This window comes from Pararge aegeria, chromosome 12 (genome assembly GCF_905163445.1).
Source record: "Pararge aegeria chromosome 12, ilParAegt1.1, whole genome shotgun sequence".
Classification (NCBI taxonomy): Eukaryota; Metazoa; Arthropoda; class Insecta; order Lepidoptera; family Nymphalidae; genus Pararge; species Pararge aegeria.
This window is the reverse complement of record NC_053191.1, coordinates 8977191-9003513: the sequence shown is the minus strand read 5'-3', so window position 1 is coordinate 9003513 and position 26323 is coordinate 8977191. Positions and strand designations below refer to the sequence as shown.

At 35.2% G+C, this 26323-nt stretch overlaps 2 protein-coding genes across 2 annotated transcripts; one reads left to right on the top strand and one right to left on the bottom strand.

Annotated features, from left to right (window-relative positions):
* Positions 1–395: 395 nt before the first annotated feature.
* LOC120628033 (cyclin-dependent kinase 1) lies at positions 396–6666 on the bottom strand. Its single transcript, XM_039896221.1, has 7 exons — positions 6263–6666; positions 5045–5189; positions 4605–4739; positions 3759–3868; positions 2931–3044; positions 2433–2535; positions 396–1946 (listed from the first exon to the last, which is right to left on the bottom strand). Exons 1-7 carry the CDS (start codon positions 6409–6411, stop codon positions 1794–1796), a joined length of 909 nt encoding a protein of 302 aa, XP_039752155.1. The 5' UTR covers positions 6412–6666; the 3' UTR covers positions 396–1793.
* A 4443-nt stretch (positions 6667–11109) lies between these two features.
* On the top strand, positions 11110–26285 carry LOC120627914. The gene is made up of 15 exons (XM_039896040.1): positions 11110–11227; positions 12405–12643; positions 13360–16947; positions 18007–18077; positions 18623–18750; positions 19577–19622; positions 20477–20615; positions 20777–20933; positions 21886–22046; positions 22213–22336; positions 23081–23194; positions 24062–24209; positions 25097–25176; positions 25632–25921; positions 26159–26285. The coding sequence occupies exons 1-15, from the start codon at positions 11180–11182 to the stop codon at positions 26256–26258; spliced, it is 5433 nt and encodes a 1810-aa protein (XP_039751974.1). The 5' UTR covers positions 11110–11179; the 3' UTR covers positions 26259–26285.
* The last annotated feature ends 38 nt before the right edge of the window (positions 26286–26323 follow it).

Sequence of the window (26323 nt, the reverse complement as noted above, 5' to 3'; positions counted from 1 at the left end):
TTCGTAACATGGAATAAGTACTTATCTTTTATTGAACGAGAAACGTTTGCCAAATCTGGCTTTTCCGGGCAAGGGCAACCTCATTTTCCTTTCATTCATAACACTGAACATAATCAGTTACAATCTTATTGTCAATGAAGTTTGCACACAGAAGCCCTCTTGCAACTACCTGCCGGCGCCCATGTAATAATTGTCACGTCATACATGACTTATTGTCATAAAATGTATGTGTTTTTCAGGCACTATTTATTTTTTAAGTGACCAATTATCCTAAATGTTAAACTAAATTGAAAACATTGGCTTCATTCATTTAAGGACATTTTAAAAGTAAATTGACAAGACTTGGGAAAAGTTCAATAAAATGGTGCATAATATATTCAAACTGAACAGAATTAAAAAAAAACTTTTTTTTATTTAGTAAAATATGGAAGTATTTTATATCCTCTACCTTTCCTAATGTACATAAATTACATTTTCTTTGTATTGGCAGTATTTAGTTTTTACATGTAAAATTAGAGCACCATTGATACAAACCCTATATGGTTGGAGTCAAGTTACTTAATTATGTACTTGTATAAAACATAACAACAAAATTCACCAATTACCACAATCCTATGATCGCCAGACCCTACAATATAGTTAAAATTATCTTATAGAATAACACATTTTACTACACGACAACTTATCACACATTTCTGGCAGTTGGGTGTGTTTAATTTTATTATATCCTACTGACCCTATTAAAAAATCAGTCTTAAATACTAGGTATTTAATTATTTGGGTACCATTTTATCTACATTTTCTACATGACATCTACCAAATGCATTCAAGGGTCATTATTTCAACTTCCATACTAGCACTAACTTTTCTGGCGATTGTGGTATATGTTTTAAAAAAGGACGTCAAAAATTAAGTATTAAATCAGAGTCACAATAATTATAATTTGGAAGTATATGTTATTGTTTCGAGTATGAAAATAACAGCATACAGATAGAATACTGTTGCAAACTAACCTTTACGTTCACTATACTTCTGCAAATGTGAGTTCACTTTCCTTTCACACATTCATTAAATACAAACCATATTCGCAAAAACCGTCTTGCCGCTTTAGACCCTTTTAGACTACAGACTTTTGGTCGGCCAATAGTTGAGTTTGTTAAATAGACCTCAGTGAGTGCATAAATGCAACAATTCAGAGTTGGATTTGGAGGATGAAATGTCTAATAATTTAATTCTTTAAAGGTACATTCCAGCATAATGACAACTGAATGTGCTTTTGCTATTCAACTTTTTCACACACTGAAATCTCCTAACTAAAATGGAAAATTATCATGGAAGTTGAGCATATTATAAAACAATACATCTAGTGTTTGTGTCAATTGATAGCCAGTAGGCGATACATTAAACATTCAATTTGTATACAAAGCTCATTTTCCAAGAATAAGAAATAAATAGTTTTATGAAAAAAATACACAGTTTTAAAATATTCAGTTACAGTTCCTGTACCCTGGACCAGCACAGAATACACATTTATTCTGCAGACTATTATTTAGTATGAGCCAAATTAGAAAACCATTTGGCCCATCTCCGATTACTTTTCTATTAACAACAGCTTAGTGTGCGTTTACAATCCGATCAAACAAAACTATTGGGCGATTCTTTTATCTGTAGCCTGTGGGCGTCTTTATAACTCATACACACTGCAAACACTGCACTCCTGGGATATTATCACTCGCGATTTGTTTAAACGGGCACTGTGTGAGGTGAGACAGGGTTTTGTCTCCACATCGCAGTCATTGCGCGGCGCGCGAAGCATGAGGGCCTGTCGGTTTGAGATCGCTGAAGTAGGGGTGTTGTGGAATGTCCTTGGCGATGATGCGGCGCATTGGGTCATATACTAGCATCTTTTGGAGCAAGTCCATGCCCCTCTCATCCAGGTTTTGTACCTGTAACCGCGTTTATGTTTTTTTGAGTCTTAGTGGCAGATCCCATTTCTCCTTTTATAGAACAAATACTTTCAAATTGGTCAAAAGCCTGGTTGTGATTAAATGAACTATGTAACTCTAAAGTATGGTTGCTTTATGATTATAATATCTATATTGCTTTTTGCCCTACTATTAATTTTAAACGTTTCATAATTAACTGATTTTGATCCTATAATGTAGTATCCAAAAGTTAATCGTTTTTTAAATATTTGACTGATATTTAAAAATGTTTTGAAAAAAAAAATCATTTTTTTGTGATCTTGAACTTAAAAATAAGTACTGTAATTTTTCTTAGTATTATCAAAAGAACTTCACGTATTATGCCTTTTTGGACAGTCAAAAGAAACTTACTCAATTCAAATACGTAGCAGGACAGTGTCCCAGTTAATTTGATCAATGTACAACAGTGTTGTAAAACGAAGAAAAGGCACAGTGTAGGTAACTTACATGATTGTGCAAATTAAAAGTTGTCCAATTAGGGAAAGTGGGCTTGTAGTCTGGCAAAGAGGATACACCGGGCCAGATCTCTTCTGTGGGCGTTCTCAGCATTCTGTGAATGAAATTATGCAAGCTTTCAAAATATTTACATGAACAAACAGTAACTAGTATTTTTTTTGCTTTTTGCAAACTTTACTTTATGTATTCCTTGACAGCCTGTTAAATATTTATCTCCAATCGATTAAAGAGGTTAGAATCTCTTCTATAATTAGTTTCATTATACATTTTATTTACTGCAACCTAATCAAATACAGGTTTGATAATAACAGTCATAATAAATAATATATTTCTCACTGTTCATTTTAACGGCCTCGTAAGTCTATTGCTTTACATGTTTAACTACTAATCACAAGGCCTTGTAGTCGAATCCTAGTTCAGGCCAAGAACTTGAAGGCTTTGTAAAGGTTTTTCTGTTAAAGAAATTTTTGCGCCTTTGTGATTGAATACCTGAATATGCGAAACAGTTGATCAATTTCGGAATCTCCTTGGAAAAGTGGCTTCTTGGACGACATCTCGGCGAAAATGCACCCAATTGACCATATGTCTACCGGACAAGAGTACCTGTAATATTTTGACACTATTTATTTGTGTAAATATAAGCACAATAAAAAACCGGCTACGTGTGAGTCTGACTCGCGCACGAAGGGTTTCGTACTATTTTCTATAAAAACAGCAAATATCATGCCTGTTGTATGGAATCCCCTTAAATACTTATTTTATTAACTTTTTTAGTATTTGTTGTCATCAGAAATACATCTTCTGTGAAAATTTCAACCGTCTAGCTACAGTTCATGAGATACAGCTTGGTGACTGGCAGAAAGACGGCTAAGTCTAACTAACAGGCTGCCTTATTGCTTATAAATGTAAGGAAAACGGACTGCAGGTTGTATTTTACATACATTCTTTCAATTTTCAATAACAGAAGTTTTCAAGTCTGTAATTGAGATATTTCTGCATAAGCAGTAGTAAGTTTGTTTGGTAATTTTTCGTAAACAATTATTTTAATCACTCAGTTTAGCAATATGACTTAGAGTGAAAAAATAACAACTTATTTATTTTCATTTTTTTTATTTTACATTTTGTGTTTTCCAATTGAATTCAAAAATATAAAAAAAAAGTATAAATTATTCGAATGAAATACGAAAAACGTAAAATTAAAACAACCTGTTGGCATGGCTGTGTGTATATTATAATGCAATGCATATATTTTTCGTTCTCCAAACTCCGATCCTTTTACCAAAGTTTAACTATCATACACAATGTCTTATTACATACCGTTGGCTTCCCAGCAGAACTTCTGGGGCTCTGTACCAAAGTGTGACCACTTCATGAGTATACACTCTCACTGGAACACCAAAAGCACGACCAAGTCCAAAATCTGCCACCTAAGTAAAGCAATGAAAACATTTTAATTGGTTAATGAAATGCTGTGTTTGGCGTTTATACAAGTTTAGTACGTTTACTACGTGTCGTACGTCTTATATAAAGGTCGCAAGTGTCTTGTATGCATGTTTAGTACGCCTCTTTAAAAGGAAGCCCGTGTAGTTTATACAAGCTAAAGTTTACTTTGTCTCGTATACAGGTCGCCAGTGTATTTTATGCAAGTTTAGTACGTCTCGTATATAGGATGCAAGTGTCGTTTATGCCAGTTTAGTGAGTTTCGTATACAGATTGCAAGTGTATTTTACGCAAGTTAAGTTCGTCTCGTATAAAAGTCGCAAGTGTTTCTTATGCAAGTTTAGTATGTCTCATATACAGGTCGCAAATGAATTTATTCTATGCAAGTTTAGTAAGTCTTGTATATAGGATGCAATTATCGCTTATGCAAGTTTAGTACGTCTGGTTGCGACCTGCAAGTGTCTTTTATGCATTTTTAGTACGTCTCTTTTGTAGGATGCACGTGTTGTTTACGCAAGCTAAGTACGTCTCATGTACAGGTAGCAAGTATCTTTTATGCAAATTTAGTATTTGGCATATACAGTTTGCAAGTGTCTTTTATGCAAGTTTAGTATGTCTTATATCAAGGTTTATAAAGTAGTGTGCACAGGATTTTGGTTTCCTATTTTAAACGATGTTTCCTTATTCCTTCCAAACACATCAACAAAATATAAATGTACATACCTTAATAATTCCAGTCTTATCAATAAGTAAGTTCTGTGGTTTCAAATCACGGTGTAAAATGCGACGCTGGTGGCAGTACAGGATTGCACTATTTATTTGATACAGATAGCTCTTTACTGTATAAGGGTCCATGAACTGAAAAGTATCATAAAATTGGTCAATGAACCAAGCTAAGCACATCAAGACTAAATTCCCAGGGGTTGCGGTGGTTCATTATTACCCTACTAGACTTACCTATTTGATTTTTGCATTATAAGGTAGAAGAATGCTTTTTGTATATATAAACATCTTAGGTTATTTCACTTGCAGTATTTTTCTTATAAATTTTATATCTATCAAAAATACAGCAAGAAAACTATATTCATCAGCAGAGTCAGCCATATTTCAACCGAGGCAAGGTAAACCCAACTATTATGCATGTGATTAAAAGAAGATCATACTTTGCCTGAACCAAGTGAATCCATATGTTTTTTCAAATCCATAGAAAGGAACTCAAAGATTAGGTAAAGACGGGCTTCTTCCATCAGGACATCTTCTAGCTTCACAATATTTGGATGTTCTAATTCTTTCAGCAAAGAGATCTCTCTGTAAATATATAAAAGGTATTAAACAGTCAGCAGTAGTAGAGCTTTTTGTGACAGAGGACATTTTATTGCCATGCTTATTGTCAAGCAGTTTTCCTGTTACAAAAGGGTGTGATTCTGTGTAGACGGTTGCTTGGTTTATAGTTGATAGGCACCAGTAAAATTCCAGCCACCATCGTGTCGGCCATCCGCTTGATATTTCAATTATTACCATAAATAAGGTCAATAAACTTCTTCATGGCTCTTGAACATATCATGCTGCTTGCATCTATGAGCCTGTTACTATAGAGTTTGTTTAGTGTAGTTTACTGACACACAGCAGTGTTCAGTGTTAAACAGGTTATTACTTATTAAAAAATTAATTTATTGGACTAAATAAATAAATTAAAATAGACACTTCACCATGAAGCCCCAAAGTAAGCGTAGCTGGTGTTATGGGTACTATATGAATGAATATGTTTATGAATAATACACATAAATACTTATAATATACATATAATCAACCAGACACTGGAAAACATTCATATTCTTTATACAAACATTTTCCAGTTATGGGTCAACTGTAAAGATATCTACAAAACAAAATTTTAACACATAATTGCAAGTAAACAGATGCAAATGCTGTTTTCACAAGTTTTATAGAAAAATGAAAATAAATTCCTTTACCTTCAGTATAGTTAAACACTATAATAAAGATTTCAGTTCATAATATAATTAGATATTTGATTAAAATAAATGTTTAAGCCTACTTTGATCTTTATTTCTTATTTCTTGCAATTTTACATTGTGAAGAAAGACATCTCACAAGGATGCTCAGAGCGAAACACTTATCAAGAGAGTTTAAAAGATAGTATGTGTGATGGGGCATACCAATGTTAAAGAAGTTACATATAATACAATTCAGAAGTAAAGCTCTAAACATTTCATTTTGATGAATCAAATACTAAATATTCTGAATAAACTAAACAAGAGTGAGGTTATGTATTAAAAATCTAATAAGCTGATGAAATGTGTTCAAGTATGTTTACAAAAGGGTGATTGTATAATTTTTTTTTATGTAAGCATTTTACGTACCGTATAGCCGTTGATGGAATCCCTTCGTCTTCAGAATCCAACCTAATCTTCTTCATAGCAACAAACTGTCCAGTTATTTTGTTTTTACCTTTGTACACCACTCCATAAGTTCCTTCCCCAATTTTTTCTATTTTGAGGAAGTCGTCCATCGTGTATGGCGGAATTTTGTTTAATTTTGCAGACACGTTTACAACGGAAACCACTTATAAAGCAAACGCGTGCATTCGAGACTGCTGTTCCAAGACACTTTTATTACTTTTCAAGGTAAAAATATTGAATAAGCAATTAACGCTGCGAGATTTTCACACTCGTCCCTATTTTTTATTTTATAAAAATAATGTAACTGTAGAGTAACAGTTTTACAAGCAAGAAGCAACCGATTTTCAATTCAAACATTTCAAATTTCCGTCATATGTCAAATTAACGTCAAATATCACAGACAATAATTTAAAATGTAAAGCTATTACTACACTATGCAACCACATTACCCAACAACAATTTTATGCGTTTTTACATTAATAATTAGAAATAAAATGTATTTTAATAGTTTAAGTTCTAAACCTCCTTTACCAGCCTTTAAACAACGAGCATAATGTTTGACGGTTTGTCGACAACTGTGGTACCCGCTATTTACCCGAGCGTGTGGAGAGCCACTTCTCGCCTCGGTGTCAATTTTATTACCAGATGAAAAAGTATGACGATTAAGACGTATTAATACATGTTATGAAATAATAATAACCAAGGGCTTAGTGTTGTGTTTGCCGCACGGGTATAGACAGTACACAAACAGCTGTTCACTAACTTTTCTAAAAAGTTGCCAACTCTTCGTCCTCATACAAAACATATCATTTAATAACAGTTGTCCACTAATCAAATCAATTTTCAAAACTGATTTATTTCAAGTCGTATAACTTTTAATCTTTTTATGAGAATAATAGGTGGCCAGCGCTTAGCAACTGTTGGCAGCAGATCCTTAGTCGAGAATGATAACAAACACCTGACCAACTTTGCAGTTATAATAAACGAAATAGAATACATAATTGGGACCAGCGAGCGAAAAAAAAATTTCTTTAGCTGCTCGCTTGCTTAACCCCTACGCCTCAAATTAAGATTGCTACACAGAAAAGGCCTCTGTATTTATATGAAAAATTGGATTGGGTAAGAGACTCACAAGAGCGGAGTACACGAAGAAAAGAAGCCAATTGCATTCTCATTCCGACACATAGAACTTCTGGTTATAAAGGTTGTTTTAAGTATTTAGCATCAAAAATTTGGAATGACATCCCTCCTCCCCTACACAAACAAGTAACGTCTACTAATATAGAAATAAAAAAATCTTCAAATTATTGTACAAAAATCGCAATGACCACTAGTAAATAAAAAATAAATAAATGAATAAAAAATAACAAATTATTACTTTTCAGACCTTTTAGTACTTTTATATAATTTTTCCTTTATGCACACTAAAGACACTCACATTACATTTAATTTTTGATTTTAGATTTCAGTTTTTCATGTTTATTAATTTCATAATTTTTGATTTTGTTTATTATTTACCTCTTTGATGATTTTGTATTTCTCGATGTCTTTCAGGGGTACATAAGCTTGTGTTAATGTAAAAAATATCTTTTGTTTGTTTATGTTATGTTATGTTCTATGTTATTGTCCTATTTTATGATTATTTTGTTATTGTTTAGTCGCGAGGATTCAGTGACGACGAAGATAATGGGGGCTGGCTGAAAACCAGTGCTGCGCGTTTTAGTATGCAGCTATACTGAGCCAGCTCCTTTGTCACACGTTTTTTTTATTTTTATACTTTAACGATTATATGACACAAATGTAACATTTTACACAACAATACGATTTTTCTTTCAAAAAAAAAAAAGAATTAACCGACACAGGAAAGCATGTTGCAGGACGTGCTCCTTGCATGCCTTTTGATCTGTTTATATGCGATTGTTTTCCACTTACTATCAGGTGGGCCATCTGCTTGGTCCGTCGAAGCAGTTTTGAAGCGATGAATCAACGAGGTTTTCGTGCAATCGATTGCTGCGATGGTTGTTTTGGGAATCGAGACCTTCAGAAGTTTCTAGCTGATACCCAAAGCTTTATAGGCATATCTTATAATCCTGCATCGACATTCTTTTTCAATTGATTCATCATCTTACGTAAGGACATAAAAATCACAATAACTGTATAGGATATCCTCGACTGTTTTCTTGGTCTAATGAAAGCCACGTTGGCCTAGTGATTAACATGTTTAACTAAAGATCACGAAGATCCTGGGTTCGAATCCCGGGTCGGGCCAATATTGTGTTCTTTCTGTTAAAGAATTTTCAGTACCAGCCTGGAGTTAGGAAATTGGCGGTGTCAACACTCGGAGTGTTTCCTCGGAGTGCACGGTCCCGGTTGCTGTGTGGTGGGACCACCACCCACCCGCATTGGACCCGTGGTGGGTCTATGCTCTGAAACCGTCTCTCCTGGCCATAAGAGAGTAGGCCTGTGTCCAGCAGTCGTTAATAGGTTGCGTGATGATGACTATATAGAAAATGTTAAATAAAATTTAGGGTAGCATTTGACTCGCACTGTAGTATCTAGGCAAACGTGTGAGGCTGCGATCTAATTTCGTCTTATCGCCGCACCTTTGAGCAAATATATTAAACGTGCCCTTTGAAGAGTCTTTAGCTCTTTTGAATTTGTATCTATAATGTTGCTATCTTTAAACCCGAGCTCAGCGCGTGCTAAGCTGAGTTTATATACGTAATCGACGTCTGACGAAAACTTACACATAATGATGAACTTCCTGATAACATTCGACGCTCTAAATCCCTTGCGATTTTTAAAACGTCGTAAAAAGTCGTGTAAGGAGGCAATATTTGTCACTATAAACATGTTAATATTATATGTATATGTATGTGTATTTATGCATATATATTAATATATATTATATTAATATAAATATTTATATATATTATATTATTACATTTATTATTTTATTTAATTATTTATGTATATATATTTTTTATATAGAATTGCGATTTCCCGTCTCTCATTGCCTTATTCCAATAGTTAAGGTAGCCTGGAAGATATCACTTTTAGTGATAAGGCCGCCTTTTGCATATAATTTATGTTAATGTAAGTGTCCCTGTGTGTGTTTCCTTATTATGCAATAAAGTTGTTTAAAATAAAAAAATAATTAACATAGGGTCATCAAGGTAAGTAGGGTACATTTGGGCCGTATAAAAATTTTAGGATTGACCTGGGAATCTAATATAGTAACGCGTTATCATCTTTGCACATGCTAACAATCAGACAAACATGATCGACTTTTTTATAGTTATAATTGACTGACCAAGCAGATGACTCGCCTGATGGTACGTAACGTAAGGTTAAAAAACACTACTTCTGGGCACAAGCCTCCTTATTCAGAGGAGAGAGGGTGGGAGGTAGTTAGTGAGGTGTCAGCACCTGCTTAATGAGCTGTGCTGCTTAATGAGACAGAAAAAACAATTAATATTCTATGTAGTTTCTGCTGGGCTTTGGCCATAGCTAGTTACCCTACCGACAAAGACGTGCCGCTAAGCGATTTAGTCTTCCGGTGCGATGTCGCGTAGAAACCGATTAGGGGTATGACTACCGTACTCCCTAACAGGTAAGCCCGCTACCATCTTAGACATCATTATCATTTACCACCAGGTTAGATTGCAGTCAAGGGCTAGCTTGTAGTAAAGTAAAAGTTCTTCACATCGAAAGAAAGATGTGTTATTTATTCTTGAACATATTTCTGACTTAATGTTTGTCCTCTTTACACGATTCAGTATAATTTTTACGATATGAAAAATGCCAAACTTATTTCTAGCGAAAACTAAAAAATACTTTCAATAAAAATCCCATTATTGGAATTCAATTACAAATATTTACTATCAATTATTAATATCAATTGATGTAGTAAATTTTTAACTAGTAGTTTCTCGCCACTTCGTGTGCGTAAAACTTATTTTAAGAAATTTATTTCATAAAATAAGTTTTACTTAACAGTTGTTCATTGTAAAGTCAACTTCTCCTGAGGATGCTCCGGTTTTGGAGCGAAACGTGCGTAGAGGGTATATTGCCGAAGGTCTGTTTGGTGTTGAGTATAAAGATTGAAGAAATTATAAATTACACCACACAGATTCTCCTGCTTTTCGCGGAGTATAGCAAATTAAGCTTAATTTTGATGAAATTTATTTCAATAGCAGCAACCAACAAGGGTTGCTTCTTTAAATAAAGCGCTTATTGTGGTATTTTTAGGTTGGTAGATGACGCAGCCTAAATCGTTGTGGTTTTAAAGTTGAGGTCCCGGGTTCCCGGTGCAATCACCGTCAGAGCCAATTTTAGAATTTATAATTTTCTCTGGTCTGGTCTGTTAAGAGGCTTCGGCAATGGCTAGTTACCACCCTACTTAGTAAGCTTTTTGTCACAGGGCTGTTCGGGTAAGTACTATAGCCATGCTTATTTCTGTCACCAGGCAGCATTTATGTGTTCCGGGTTCAAGGGCGTGGTTGCTGATATAATTACAGGCACATGAGGCTACCTAAGCCCCAATCGTGTTCCTTGCATGCCCTACTAACAATTGGTTAATAATGGATTTTCCACATAAGGCGAGATTCCGTCAATTACCTACGATAAAAAATTAAGATTTGATTTTGGAATCACACACAGATAATTCAATTGTGTTTATTTGTATCGATACAAGCATCAGCACTTTCGGTCACGTACTTATTCTTTCGGCCGACAATGCGTGCTCGTGAACTGATCTAATGATCTCCAATATCAGTAGATAGATATGAAGAGATTATGTGCGTCTATATTATTGCCGTGTTTGGATGCTGCTGAGTTCATTTTGGTGAGCTTCCCCATGGAAGCGTGAGTTACATCATGTGGAAGCGGCTTCTTGTGTTGGCGTTATTAGTGCAACGGAAATTGGTAAGATTTTTTTTACCAATCCATTTATTTATGTCAGACTAATTCGAAATGCAAAAGTTAAAGAGAGAAATCCACCAACTTGCTTTAATTAATAATAATAATTAGGATTACACCCCGGCCGTCTGGTCTCCTCTGCCTTAAATTTAACTCTATGTTTCTACCTAAGTAAGTATATTAATGTTGTTTTGGCACACTATATAAATTTATTTTGTACACGGGCGGGAGAGTAAAACTCGATAATAATAACAAAGTTTATTTCGGATAAAATTCCTATAAAAAAAAACTGTAATCATAATTTTATACTGTTCCCCGTAAAACTTCTGACAAGTTTAGACAAAAGACAAAAGCGATGTTTCCTATATGATGCTCATATGGGAAACATCGCTTTTCAACACAATATACCCGATCCAAACACGTCGCGTCACCCGCTTGCTCTTTTTCTTCATTTACTTGGCTCCTAAGGGACTTGGTGGGCTGTAAAATAGCAGAAAGGTTTTTCGAATCCGACTTCTAGTTTCATAGACCAGCGCGTTGCAACAAATAAACTTTCAACGCCTTTCGGGGTGAAACTCTAATACTTATATCTACGAGTAAGTATACTTATTATACTTATCGAAGTATACGCATAGTAAGTTTTAGTTTACTTATCTAAAAAAGGGATTCAATATCTATTAAATCTTTTTTTTCGACGGCCGATTGGCGCAGTTTGCAGCGACCCTGCTTTCTGAGCCCAAGGCCGTGGGTTCGATTCCCACTACTGGAAAATTTTTGTGTGATGAGTACGAATGTTTTTCAGTGTCTGGCTGTTTATATTTATATTCTAAGTATTTATGTATGTTATTCATAAAAATATTCATCAGTACCTATAACACAAGCTAGGCTTACTTTGGGGCTAGATGGCGATGTGTGTATTGTCGTCGTAGGTATAGGAAGGTAGTAGGTATATTTTATGTTTTGTGTCGGTAACTTTAGTTCCTCTACGGATCTCCTAATTCCTGATTTGATAACGTAGAGATACTCAGAGCAAAGCTCTCTCCATCACCCGCTGATTTCCCTTCTTATGAGACCCATAGTTAGCGATCCCCTTTAGGGCCATAAGTCATCATTGGCAACACGCACTGCTCGAAGACTTTGGTCTTCAGACCATACCTTTTGTGACCTAATTTTTATTTTATAGATAGCATCAGAACAAGTAAATGGAGAAACGGAAAACAAAAGGACGTCAAGACAGTTGAACTTCGGCGATTGTTGCCCGTGTCCAGGGCAAGCTACATTTCATGATCTGGAATCAGCGACCACTCGTCTAGATGCAGCATCAGTTGGCGACGACAGTTGTCCATGCAGATCCACATCGGATTCTGAAGGCGCCTCATCTATGTTCAGGCCCGTCTTCAGAGCGATAGATCCATCTGTTAGGTAGGTCAATTCATGAGGAAGTCTCGAAGAGACGTTTGCTATTCTTTGAAAAATAAATATGCTTCTTTTGATTTATTATCTGTACACAGTGATTCGATATCTAATATACTTATGCACCCTTCAACAGTATTTAGTAATTCAGGTATACGTTGTTTAACAGTAACAGTCGGTAACAGCCGCAACGTCTCTTCGTTTGGAGCCACGGAACTTTAGAATGCTATTTTTCCTAACTCAGGGTTGATACTAATATTTAATGGACAGAAATCTCTACTATTTACCAAACAATTTGTGACCCGACCCGGGATCTCAGCCAGAACTTCATGATCTATTTGAAGTTTGAACATTAAACCGGTAATGTAGTCGGTCTCAGGATCAACCCAGCAGGGACAATTTGGGAATTTGAGGTTTCTGAATTTTCTTGTGTCTTCTTTAGAGTGAGGCATCAGGCGTGGCTAGTAAGTACCCGACGTCATACCAAGTGATTTAGCGTTGATGACAGGTTGTCGCGTAGAAAGCGATCAAACCCATACACGTGTATGGGATTTTATGTAAGCATAAAAGTTGGCCCACTTCCATCTTCAACTGCACCAACACTTACTTGACTGTACCACCAGGTGAGATTGCAGTCAAGGGTTTATTTGTAGTAAAATAAAAAAATAAAATATCTATCTTACTTTTTTTTATTGTCACACTTTAAAATTCGTTTTATCTTACAGCACATTACCTAAAAAAGAAGAGCGAAAACCACTACTAAATCCAGAAGTGGGCCTTGCGTCTTCAGTTTTGGAAACATTGCGAGAAGTTACTGACCAAGAATATCAAGAAGCATTGGAACGAGATGCAGCAAGAAGTGCATCAAAAATAATGGACCCAGAAATTTCGGAAATTGAACCAAGTAATGTAGTCAACATTATTTTAAGCCCTAAGGAAGAAAATAATGATGACATAATTTCTGAGGCCACAGAAAATAAAGGGACTAGCTGTATCCTCCCTCCTTTAAGTACAAATACCAATGAACATTTACGACTACAGCCCCCAATGAAATTGCTAAAGCAACTTTTAACTCCACCGAAAATTTCGAGTAATGGTATTTTGAATAGAAATCGTTTTGATATGGACGGCAGCGCCAGTAACACCCAAGAACGACTTTTGCAACCATTGAAAAATAATATTTTAGATAACATAATGACACGATCAAATTTGTTAAATTTAAGACCACTTTCAAACACGGATAATAGAGACTTCCTCACTTCGCCAAACATCCTTCAAAAGTATTATATGAAAAATAATATAAAAGATCGAATGCTTTTGCGGAATAGGCCATTGTTAGATGTCCAGCCCAAAGCTACAAACAAGCATAAGGGGCTTTTTACAAAGAATACTGTAGGCTATGAAGATTCAGTTAATGAACCAGATGAAACACCAGGTTTTAATAGCGTGAAAAAATTTGAAATGCCCGATGAAGACAACATTTTGCAAAGCACTGCTTGTATGGAAATGGTTAAGGAAGCAAATATGTCTCTTAAAGATAATTTGACAGATTTTGATGCAGTTCCAAGTTCCTCAAAAACTATTGAGGTTAAAAATCCGAATATCATAGAAACCCCAAATATTATGGAACAAGATACAGAGGCTGATACATTTAATGATAAAGTATTGGACAAAGATATAAATACTAGCAATTTAAATACTCTTCAAACTGTTACTGAAATAAATAGGTTCCCCGAGAATAGTGAAGTAACAACAGAAGTAATTGGTGAAGATGCCAAGTTTGTAGATAAACAAAATAATGATTCAGAAATTGAAATCACTACAGAACATTTAGACAATTTGCAAGATATGGATTCTGAACCGAGCATCACTAGAAATATAGTTAGAAACTTCCAAGATGCTGAAAATAGAGAATGTGCTTCTTCCACTAAAGGCAAAAGCAATAATGAAGAGAGTCCGGAAAATCTTATGTCTTCATCTGCAGAAAAAGACAAGAACAATTCGGAAATAAAACCATTGCCAAATATCAAAGCAAATATATATAGGACACTGGAAAATTTTAAAAAAGCTAATGAAAAAATTCAAGAAAAATTAAGATCGAATGTACAAAACGCGTTACAGTCACGTATTCCAAGTGATGAACCTCACAAAATATCGGTCAATACAGATACGCAGCCTCACAGTGAAATACACGCTTCTTCTGGGGAACAATCACGAGAACCTACAAATAGTATTACAACTACGAAAAAAAATATAACTACTCAAGATTTGCAAAAAATGTCAGATTCATTACTCAAAGTTGCTTTAAAAGATGACTCTGAATCTTCTACGATATCTTATAACAATGAAGAGTTAAAAGAAAATCAATCTGCAGAAATCGTTGAGGAAGTATCTGATAAAAATGATATGATCACTTCACCGACTACTTTAAATCTGAAAAATGATTCAATCAATTTAAAAAATATCGATGGGAAAATTAATAAAAATGTAGAAACAGTGGAAAATATATGTGATAACAAAATCATAGTATCAAAGAATTCTGATTTCAGTAAAATTAATAACGAACATAATGAAATGACTGCACAACCAAGTAATTCAGTTTTTAATAGTATATCTCGGTTAGATTTGGATCCTTCAAAATTAGGACTTTTGCACGGAGACTCTACAGTTCAACTTCAAGATAAAATAGAACCTATGGAAGGTATTAAAGATTTTTTTAATAATCTTAGATCTTCAAAAACAGACGCCGTAACAAATGACGCAGGTCGTTCAGTACTTCTTGCTAATCAACCACGACTTGGGTATAAGAAAGATATTAACGATGACTCTTCAAATGGTATTTCTGGAGATTATATGCCGAAATTTAACTATAATTCTAACTTAAGTTCATACAAAGCTAAGGTAGCAAGTCCAAAATCTCTCGATATTAAATCACTAGTTCCAACCCCTCCCTTAAATTCGGACAAAGACGCAGATATATTGGGTCTCGCATCACAAAGGATTCCTCAAACATCTAATTACAAAAATCTATTAAAAAATAATGTTGGAAGTGGTTTAAATCCTCTATTTAAACCATTACATAATCCTAAGATGCTTCAGGATACATTTTCCTCCATAGTGCCAAGTCTTCCAGAACGAGTTCAGTCTCACTCAAACAATATTTTTAAAAGTTTTCGTGATTCTGTAACTCTAGGTGAGAGAGAACCTTTAAGAATAAACCAGAATAATTTGCTGGGTGAATCCCTGATAAATCCCGATAATTTATTCGGAGCAATGTTGAAGACGCACGAGGATTTTAACGACAGATTACAAACTTTTCATTCAGATCTCAACAGGCGAATTAGTTCAATATCTCCAAAAACGCCATTTGATAGTTCTCGATTATTATGGCCTGAAAGCAGATTAAAGAATTCAAAAAATGAAGCTGTATTCTACGATGTATTAAATAAAAATATTAGAACATTGCCTGGTAAAACAAAATCATCTACTATGAAAAATACGATACTCTTAAAGAATACACCTATAATGGAATCTATTAAGAAGAAAACAGCTGATGCAGCACTCAGATCAAATAAAAATGCTATGCTTAGACACAACGCTAAACCAAAAGTCAGTATTTCACCTCAACAAACAAATGTTGGTCTTAAAAAAGGACCAATTGCCATAAACACTCCTAAAAGTTATCTAAATACAAAAAAAACACCAAAACATAATATAAAAATTAAACCTCTAAAAGAAAATAAAGTAACAATATCTTTTGCTACGACAACAATTCAACCCAACACCTTAAAATCCGGTTTTAAACCTTTACACCCAACAGATTCTCTTAGGTCCAGATCTACCGTTGGTTCGGTGAAGTTGCCCAAGTTTTCAAAAAGTTCAGATAAGAAACCAACACTGAAATCAAAATTAGAATTAAACGATCCGGAGATTTTAGCAAGTGACATAAAAGAATCTAAAGTAAAACTTCCTCGCATTTCTGTCGAGGAATCAGAAAGCGTACACAGTGGAAATCAAAACAATGAAAACAGACGTTTCGCTAGTAGACAAGAAGCAAATAGAAGAAAATCTTTGCTACTTTCGAAATTAAAAAATGCTTTTCCAACAGGAACGGCAACTAACGATATGAAAAGAAATAATAATCTTCTATTATCTACACATAACGAAAATGGATTAGATGCATCACAATCAGCTTCTAATACAGTTGATACAAGTATATCTGCTGTTAGTTTAGCAGGTGAAACACCGAAAGATAATCAACAGTTTAAATGCAAAATGGTCTGTATTAAAGATTTTTTAGAATCAAAAGATACGTAGAAGATGCGGAACACAACAAGAAAAACATGCTCGACGATTGAGAGACAGCGAATGAAGTTTAATTTGTACATACGTAAACTTAGTTTTATCTAGTTAAATTAATTAGCTTAGAATTGTAAATAATTGTATGAGACTGTGTTACTAGAATAATAATAAACACAAGAAATATTATTTTGTTTTAATTATTCACACAAGTTCTTCTACAGAATACACCCATTTTCAAGTCAACGTATGATAAAAACAGAATTGTTACCTATAGTTTAGACAGATTTCAAGTGTGAGAAGTGTGCCATTTCAGGATTTACAAATTACACAAATAGTTCCGCACGTGTATCATTCTCTACTTTTCAGTACATTTGCGGGAAATGAGAATAATAGAGCATTTTATTTGAGAAAATCCTGTATTATAATGCACTTTTAGCTTGCAGTTTGGCATAAAACTTTCATATTTAACTGGTCATTCGAAATAATCAATAAGCCAACTTGTACAAACAAGGACACTCTTCATTTTTTTTAGCTGTTGCTGATTCTGACACTGAAAAGACTAAGAGCACAAGAGACATTCTACGGGGAGCATTTTGATCTGTCAATTTAAATTTAGTTTCAACGTAATTGGAACCACCACTCATTTTAATAATCCCGTTTCCTTGGTAACTAAACACAATTACATCAGTGAAACAAGACACAAAATCCACAATTCTTTATAGAAAACGTAGTAGATATGGCTATATCTACTTTTATGATAGATATGCTTTTGTCAGAAGGGTATAATATATACAGGCTCAGCAAATATTGGCCAAACTATAATGATAATTGCCATTTCCAAGTCTAGGAATATCAGGCTACCAGTGTTTTCACTGGTTTGTAAAGAAGGCTAGATACCCACATAACCTCCATATATGTTTTTGAGCGGAACCCCAAAGTAAATAAACTGATAGAGACTTCTTAGAACGTCTCAATTAAATAATCAACACTGAATATTTATTCGCGGCTGTTATTGGTCAATGTTCATTGTTCAGTTGACGGGCTAAGCTCGTCTAGACAATACCTACATAACATGGCATAATCATGAAGTTTACTGTGTTTGTTTTATTTTTATTTACGCATACAAATACACTTTTTGCGGGTAAGTTATCACTTATTTATACATTACTTAACATTCGAATAAACTCTGCTTCCCTATACTGTCAATTGTCCTGGATAACAATTAAGTTAAATTAATTCAGATTTAAATATATTTATAAGCTTGTAGGTTAATTAGGATATTATGTCAATATTTTGTCTAAATGTAGACAAACGCAGTCAATAATAATAATGTTTAACGGTCAGGGTAGACAGCACAACGCCGATGCACGTCTAAAAAACAACGGTGAGGTTCGCCCTGCAGTCACTGCGTTATTTCCATTCTAACATTGGCTGACTTTTACGTAAAAAATATAAAAGTTCAATGGTGTCTAAATTTCATCAAAATCTATTTTCCCTTGAAGACATCGTCTTCTGACTATCAGTTACCTAAAGTGTTATTCCTAATATTTTGTAACAATTTGCTTAGTACTGATTTTAATGAAAATTTGAAAAAAAATGCTTCTTGTATTAAGCTATTGAAATATTTAGCTACACATCAAACACAAAACCTACCCATTGACAATCTTATTTACCGTTTCCTTGTAGATAAACCGTGTGCTATAAGGTCGATAGCAAATCAATCAGTAGTGTGTGTATGCAATTCAACATATTGTGATGAAGTGCTCAGAGACCAGCCTGCGCCTGGCACATTCGTTGTTTACACTTCATCTTCGGTAGGTATTAATTTTAATTAAACATCACTTACACGATTTAAGTCTTTAGCTTCAAAGATCTTATTAGCTAATTTAGCTAATTCTCCAGAGAAATCAAACATCTAAATTATAAAATTGAGTTCGAACACATTTAAGACGCATATTGTGTCTGATTTTTTAAGTTTTTTTTAGTAATAATTGACGGACCAAGCAGATTTCGCACCTGATGGTAAGTGGAAAACCGTCGCCTATAAACAGAGACACACTTCACAGGGCATGCAAAGAGCACGTCCTGCAATATGTCGCCCTGTGTCCATCAATTTGAGGCGTAGGTTGTTAAACTTCATGTGTTTACACCGCCAGCCACGCCCTTCAAACCGGAAAACAGCATTGCAACAATTCTGCTTAGCGGCAGAAATAAGCGTGGCGATAGTATTTCTCCGGACGAGCTCTGCTACAATAAGCTCTACTACTGCTGATGTGTACCACTATTGCTGATGAGTGATGTTGTATCTGAAATAACTTTATATCAAACAATTAATTGCTTAAAAAAACAACGAAAAACTTAAGTAAATTTTTTATAAGAATCATTGGATAAGAATAGGAAATAGTAGCTCATTTTGTTATACCCACTGCTTTATCATCCACTTGATGGATGAACATCTTCTGCTGGATAAGTTGTAAGGGATGTCGACAACTCCGCGGACATATAGTTCTGTAGACTTGCCTTGTCTCCAACGGCTCCCTGCGCCTCGGTTGATTTTTGGAACGGGTCATCAGCACTCCTGCACCTTGGGGCCTCTACTTACTCGCGGAATTTATTAAGAAGTTTTTCTACTTGTTTCAGGGTGGGCTACGTTTTAAAAAAAGTGTTGGCCAGTGGAGTTACGATCGTAAGTCTCGTAGACTAATTTATTTTCTGCAAGCGTTATCATTTTACTTTCATTTAAAATTAAAAAATTACTTAGCCAAGCGAGCTGTCTAAAGAATAATTTCATATGCATTTTGCGATGGCCATAAGAGATGGCGGAACTGATGATAACCCTTCTTCAAAATACGTGTAATTTTTACACGTACAGCGTATACGACACTAGCGGCTACGCTAAGCTCAGCTGCTTATGCTGTCAGAAAAATTAGGCAGTTTATAGATGTTGAAACTGCTAGGCTTGTTTATTTTGCATACAACCATAGTGTCATATCGTATGGGATCTTATTGTGCAGAGCTGCTGATATAGAAACTATATTAATTATACTACAGAAAAGAGCTGAGTAATCCATATATAAACTTAGATCATGGCTATACCTTCGTGCCAAATTTAAAGAAATACTTTTACCTACTTCTGAATATATTTATAATAATTCAGTAGTAGGTATAAGGCATCTTTATTCGACAAAAAGTCGATATAAACAATTGACTTACTAGAAACGGACATAAATAAGTGATATCTGCATATCGTCTGAGAAAAGTACAGAAATGATACATGATACCGAAGGTAATATTAGATCTACGATTACCTAAGTTGAAACAATTTATTAAAACACATTTAATCATGAAGCAGCTTGGAAGCAGGCCCATCTGCTATCATCCCTCGCACGATAAAAAAAATTCAAAGATAGTTAAACTATAAAATGGAAAAGAGCGATTTTCCATTTGATGAGTTCAGCAAATTTGCTGAGTTTCTTGACTTACATTTTTTCATATATATATATATTTTTTGGTTTTGTTATGCGATTTTTTTTTTTATAGAAACATGCTGTAAATTAACCCTAGAATTAGATCCATCCAAAAAGTACCAGCGTATTGAGGGATTCGGTGGTGCTGTAACAGACTCTGCCGCAATCAACTGGAAAAGTCTGCCGCCGGTGCTGCAGGATTATTTGGTCAAGTAAGATTCTTTGCGGCGTTGATGATGAATCCACTAGTGAGCACGTTTCCCACTAGCCAAGTGGGAACACGTAAAAGCTTCTACCAATATGCATTGGGTTACTAGTTATACATATGCTATTAAAACATAGAACTAACAAATAAATAAAACGTTTGTCGCAGTTCTTACTTCAGCGAGAATGGTCTGGAATACAATATGGTGCGGACACCTATCGGTGGTTGCGACTTCTCGACTCGCCCCTATGCCTACAATGAACTTCCTTTGGATGATGGAGGCCTTACTAATTACACACTCTCACCGGAGGACATATTTTACAAAGTAAGATAATTCGCTGCTCTTCTTGAAGATTAAGTTACGTAGCCATCATAATAAGGTGCATGTTTAGCTTTGCATAGTGAGCCTAAAAATATCTACTATTACAATAATAAAAACAATAGGCAAGATAAAAGGCAAGATGTTTAAAAAAAACAATTTGCAAGTAACAAGAAAATTGGTGGAAATATTAAATAAATACATACTATAAACTTAGAAAACTAGACTAAAATTAAATTGATATTATTTATACTTTACTTTCGCTTACTTTGAGCGAAAGTGTACACTTATTTTGTGTGGATACTGACATTGTGGTATCCGATATCAGAAGTGGGATATCTCGTTATCATCCATGATATAAGAGGAATCTGAGGGATAAATATACATCCATTGTTCCGAGGTCGAAACGGTTTGCAGAACTAACCCTGTAATCCCAGCAGTGGCATGCGTTCGTACATGCACAAAAGCAGTTGGCATTTTTTTGCTATCTACCTACTGTATGCATACCGTGGTAAGAATCCACGCCACCGAATCCCAGGCATACAATATACATCTTTACAAAATAATTATCAATAACGAAGATAAACTTTGCCCTTTACAGCAATGTTATTTGGACGCATAGTTTAGGAGATAATATAGAATTCAAATATGTTATAAATCTGTGGCCGGCTTAAATGAAACTCGATTTTGTTCCATTTCCATTTTATATTAATCAATAGCACATGCCAGCGACATTACATGCGTAGAATTTCTTTTTTCTTGTAAGAAGTGTTCTTTTTGCGTTCTAACTCCTACGCTGAAATCTTGTGCGCCACAGCCGTACTTTGTTACCGGCACGTTTTAACTTTCAAACTTTAGTTTTCCAAGCCTACACAACTTTATTAGGGTAGATTTGGAAATTATATACAATGAGGGAATATGATCTATTCCTTAATCATTTTTCATATCTATATTGCAGATACCTATGTTCAAATCGATCCTGAAAGTGGCAAAGACAACAGTTCACGTGATTGCTACCACCTGGTCGCCGCCAGTTTGGATGAAATCCAACCACAATTACAGCGGCTCCAGCCAGCTAAAACCTCAGTACTACCAAAGCTACGCTGATTACCATTTGAAGTAAGCCAATAATGCCTATTCCGTAGACTGTAGTATTTACTTACTTACATAAACTGCTAATCTAAACTAACCTGTCAATTTTTTTTGCTATATTAGTGGAAAGCATTTCTCGACAATATAGTTTAGACAAATCAATGAGACAATTATGGAAATAAATATTTTTCAGATTTATAGAAAAGTACACAGCGGCAGGTGTTCCCATTTGGGGGATCACAACGACCAATGAACCTATTAATGGATTGTTATCACTAGCAAAGTTCAATTCACTTGGATGGACTATGCAAGAAATGGTAACTCGCTGATTGCCATTACGTAATGACCCGCAAAAAACGAACTGCCTCAGGATCACTTTGCCGCTACCTACGCTGAAAGCAATCCATCTTGGGCTACTAAAGAGCTTCATTAAATAATATGTCTGCCTTAAACTGTGTTACTAATAATTAAGTTACTAAAAATTAACTAAATAATTACTAACCTCAAAATACGTTTAAAACAGCAAATGGTGGCACGATTCTGAACGTATTTTTCACCAACGATCGCAAATGTGTTGTTTGCTTAGCGTTCTCGTTACAGACTTGTGATCTGCCTCGTTGGTCTATTCGTAAGTATGTTCAACTGCATATAACTAGGTCCTCGGTTCGATTTGGCGGTAATTATGTCCCCGTGCCTCGAAGAGTCCTGCTCCTGCTCTCTTTCCTGTCGTGTCGGACTCGTGTTCCCATCGGAAATTCCCTATGAAATTGAGGAGACAAAGAGTGCACCTGTGTTTTCGCACACAACCAGAAATCGCTCAGGAAAACGGGTTTTTTTTTTTTAAATTGATACGTACGCTTTCTGTTTCGTCTTAGTAATGGTTGTTAATTTGCACCACCGCGGACGCGGGTTGGATTGCTGGTTTGACCTTAGCTCTGAAATTGTGAACTTATATACACCCGCGCCAAAAGAATATAGATTTACATATTAAGGCGTACGATGTCGCGCTTTCTTTCGCTCATTATACGGGTGTACGAACTGACATGAACTAATAATTCCAGGGAAAATGGATTGAGCATAATCTAGGTCCTACAATACGTAACTCGAAATTTAAGAATGTGAAAATAATAACTGGCGACGACCAGAGGATAACAATACCCTATTGGTTCAATGTAGTAAGTAGCAACTTCCATAATAATTAGTGTTGATTGGAATAATATGAAAAGGAGACTTTATGGCCGCCTTGTACTACGCGCACGCTCGCTTTAGGGGGGGCAAAGGTTTGGAGCCTTTGGAGGCTACATTCATATAGCCCGGAAAGCCTAGTAGTTAGGGCTTTAATGTCCTTTTCGTGGAGACCGATTTTAATCCCCTTGCATCTCTAAAATTTTGGGGTTATGCGCGTTTTAATTCAAGCAATGAAAGTATCAATTGCTTTATCATTGAAGGAAAACATCGTGAGGAATCTTGCATGCCTTAGAGTCCTCCATAACGTTCTTAAAATCTTGTTAAGCTTACAAAAGCGCACAATGGCCACGTGATAGACTACGGCCTTAACTAAATTTGTAGATTCAAAATATAATAACATTTTTCAATCAGCAAATCCTAACTCAGAACTAGATGCGTCTACCTATAATATAGAAGAGCCTACTTATTATGTTTAACCATCCATATGAATTATTAGAGTCGTTGTGTTCCTCATAACCAAACCATAATTAAAAATATAAATGGTCAGTAAACAAATTAACAATACGGAGCCCTTGAAAACTACAACCAAATACCTACTTAGCCTACCTAAACTACTTAGTTGTTATCACAGTCGAGTCTAAAGAAATGTTTTGTAAGTAATAAAAGATATAGCGCACAAATAGCAATAAAATTGACCTACATTTTTATCGTAATCATAAATACTAAGACTTTGTAACTGCTGTGGGAACATCACAAAATCCTCAGTTTTCACCATTTCCTCAAGTTTTAATCACTCATCCTCCTAACTTTTTTTGTCATAAATTTTTACTCTTTAAAACTGTTATCGGTTGCAGATGCTCATATATTCCCCTAAAGCGTTAGAATATATAGACGGTATAGGAGTGCATTATTATACAGACAAGTTCATTCCTCCCGCCATATTTGAATCAGTGACTCTTACACATCCAGACAAATTCATTCTTGCTACTGAAGCCTGCGAAGGTATGTAAAGAACAATCACCAGTAATTTAGAGTAAGAGGAGGCTTCATTTTTGGACAGTTATATATATTTGCTGAAGAATCTTTAGGAAACTTGCACGCCTAAAAGTTCATAATTTTCTCAAAGGGTGTGAAGTCCACCACCCATCGACCAACGTTGTGGATTACGGCCTGAACCCTTCTCATTGGAATACCCGAGCTCTGTATTGATAATGGAGATTATTATAGTTGGGGTACTCAGGCTGTATAATTCAAGTAATTATCGTACCTATCACCTAGATACAGTTCGATTCAAACTGTGGAAGTTAGCTGCGAGTGTATCTTGACTTTACTGATACCGAATAATGAATCTCGCGCATCGAAACGCAAGAAGTTCGAGAAGTCATAAAGGTTTAAAGGGGGGCAGTTTTTTTCAAAGAGTAAATGTGATATTACTTTATCATATATCAAACATGGCGTAACCCAGACATAAGCTTGCAAGACAGGATTGACCCTGCCCTGCGTCGGCATATGGATAGTAGTTCAGTGACCAAAAATTGCAAACCCGAGAACGTAGTGTGCCGTGTTCCAAGCACGTCTCTCTGAAGCATTCGGCAGCGACAAGTCTGCCAAACGATGGGACCCGTCGTACATAGTGATGGGTTTCATACGCTACTGTTACTGGTGCGGTCACGACACCCGTACCGTGGTGACAAGCAATGACACCACGGTACGGGTTAGCTAATGCTAAACAGAGTTAATTTAATTGAGTAGGTAATAAAAGCTTACTAACATTTAAATATAGTTCAACGGGTAAATACCACGATAATAATGTAAATGTTGATTAACGACGGAAATCTTAGTTTAAAATCTTTAAAGCTTACTAAATTACATTTCTCTATAATTTATAGGTAGTTTTCCCTGGGAAAAAAGTAAAGTCCTTTTAGGATCTTGGGCAAGAGCAAAAGCCTATATAATAGATATATTTCAGGTAAGTACTAGATCAAAAAAATCATTAATTATTTGCGGCTAATTACATATAATTCTTCTGCCTCCCTGGCTCAGTGGTGAGCGCAGTGGTCTTGTAAGTTGAAGTTCGATCCCCAGCAGAGGCAATTTGTTAATTCATTATTTCCGAATTGTCTATAGTCTAGTCTAGTGGGACGCTTCGGCCGTGGCTAGTCACCAGACTCCCTGCAAAGACGCGCCGCCAAGCGATTAAGCGTTCGATTATGATGCCGCATAGCTATTATGGGATTAATATAACTTATACTAACAATACTCCTAACAGGTTAGTCCGCTACCAACTCAGCTGCATAACTTATTATCAGATGACATTGCAGTCAAGGGCTAACTTGTAGTGGAATTTAAAAAACTTATCCAAAAAGTTTGTCTTGTTTTCCTGTTACGTTTGGTAAGCTTGTGCAATCTGTTTTTTTTTTTCAGGACCTTAATTATAATTTAGTGGGATGGATTGATTGGAACTTGTGTTTAGATATGGAAGGAGGTCCCAACTGGGCGGGTAACTTCGTCGATTCTCCTATAATTGTAGACAAAGAGCGTCAGGAGTTTCACAAACAGCCGATGTTCTACGCTATGGGTCATTTCTCAAAATTCATACCTCGTAACTCCGTTAGGATCAAAATTACAGAAAAGCACTCTATTCTCCCATCGAGCTTACATAAAATCGCTTTTCTTACTCCCAAGAATACTATTGTCGTTATTATTTACAACGAGTGAGTATAAAAACCGACAGGTTCATGATTTTTTTATTCCTTCATACTGCAGGGTCATTCTTATTATTTAATTTTCTTCTATCTTGGAGTACTACACCGCGGGAATTTTAAAAAACCCAAAAATTGGGGTTTAATCCGCGGACCTTTTACTTTTTATTATTTCATAGACCGGTTAGGAATAATATAATAAATAGGTAAAAAAACATACCTTTATTAATAATTTTCATCTATTTACAGCGGCAATGCCAAAAGTATCAACATACGAAATAAAAAGCACAAGGCGACATTACTTTTGGAAGCCCACTCTATTACGACTGTAGAATATCCTCACACATAATTAAATAAATAAAACTAATTATCAAGCTCCTGGTATTTTGAATATCTTTGTATTTAGCACTGTCC

What these genes read in the sequence shown, in the direction of transcription:
- LOC120628033 (XM_039896221.1), bottom strand. Translation starts at nt 6,411, where the DNA reads ATGGACGACTTCCTCAAAATAGAAAAAATTGGGGAAGGAACTTATGGA. An exon ending in ATTCCATCAACGGCTATACG is followed by an intron (nt 5,190 to 6,262) that starts GTACGTAAAATG and finishes ATATATTTACAG; the next exon opens with AGAGATCTCTTTGCTGAAAG. An exon ending in CAACTGTTTCGCATATTCAG is followed by an intron (nt 2,536 to 2,930) that starts GTATTCAATCAC and finishes TTTCATTCACAG; the next exon opens with AATGCTGAGAACGCCCACAG.
- LOC120627914 (XM_039896040.1), top strand. Translation starts at nt 11,180, where the DNA reads ATGTGGAAGCGGCTTCTTGTGTTGGCGTTATTAGTGCAACGGAAATTG. An exon ending in CGGAGGACATATTTTACAAA is followed by an intron (nt 20,934 to 21,885) that starts GTAAGATAATTC and finishes TCTATATTGCAG; the next exon opens with ATACCTATGTTCAAATCGAT. An exon ending in GTCGTTATTATTTACAACGA is followed by an intron (nt 25,922 to 26,158) that starts GTGAGTATAAAA and finishes ATCTATTTACAG; the next exon opens with CGGCAATGCCAAAAGTATCA.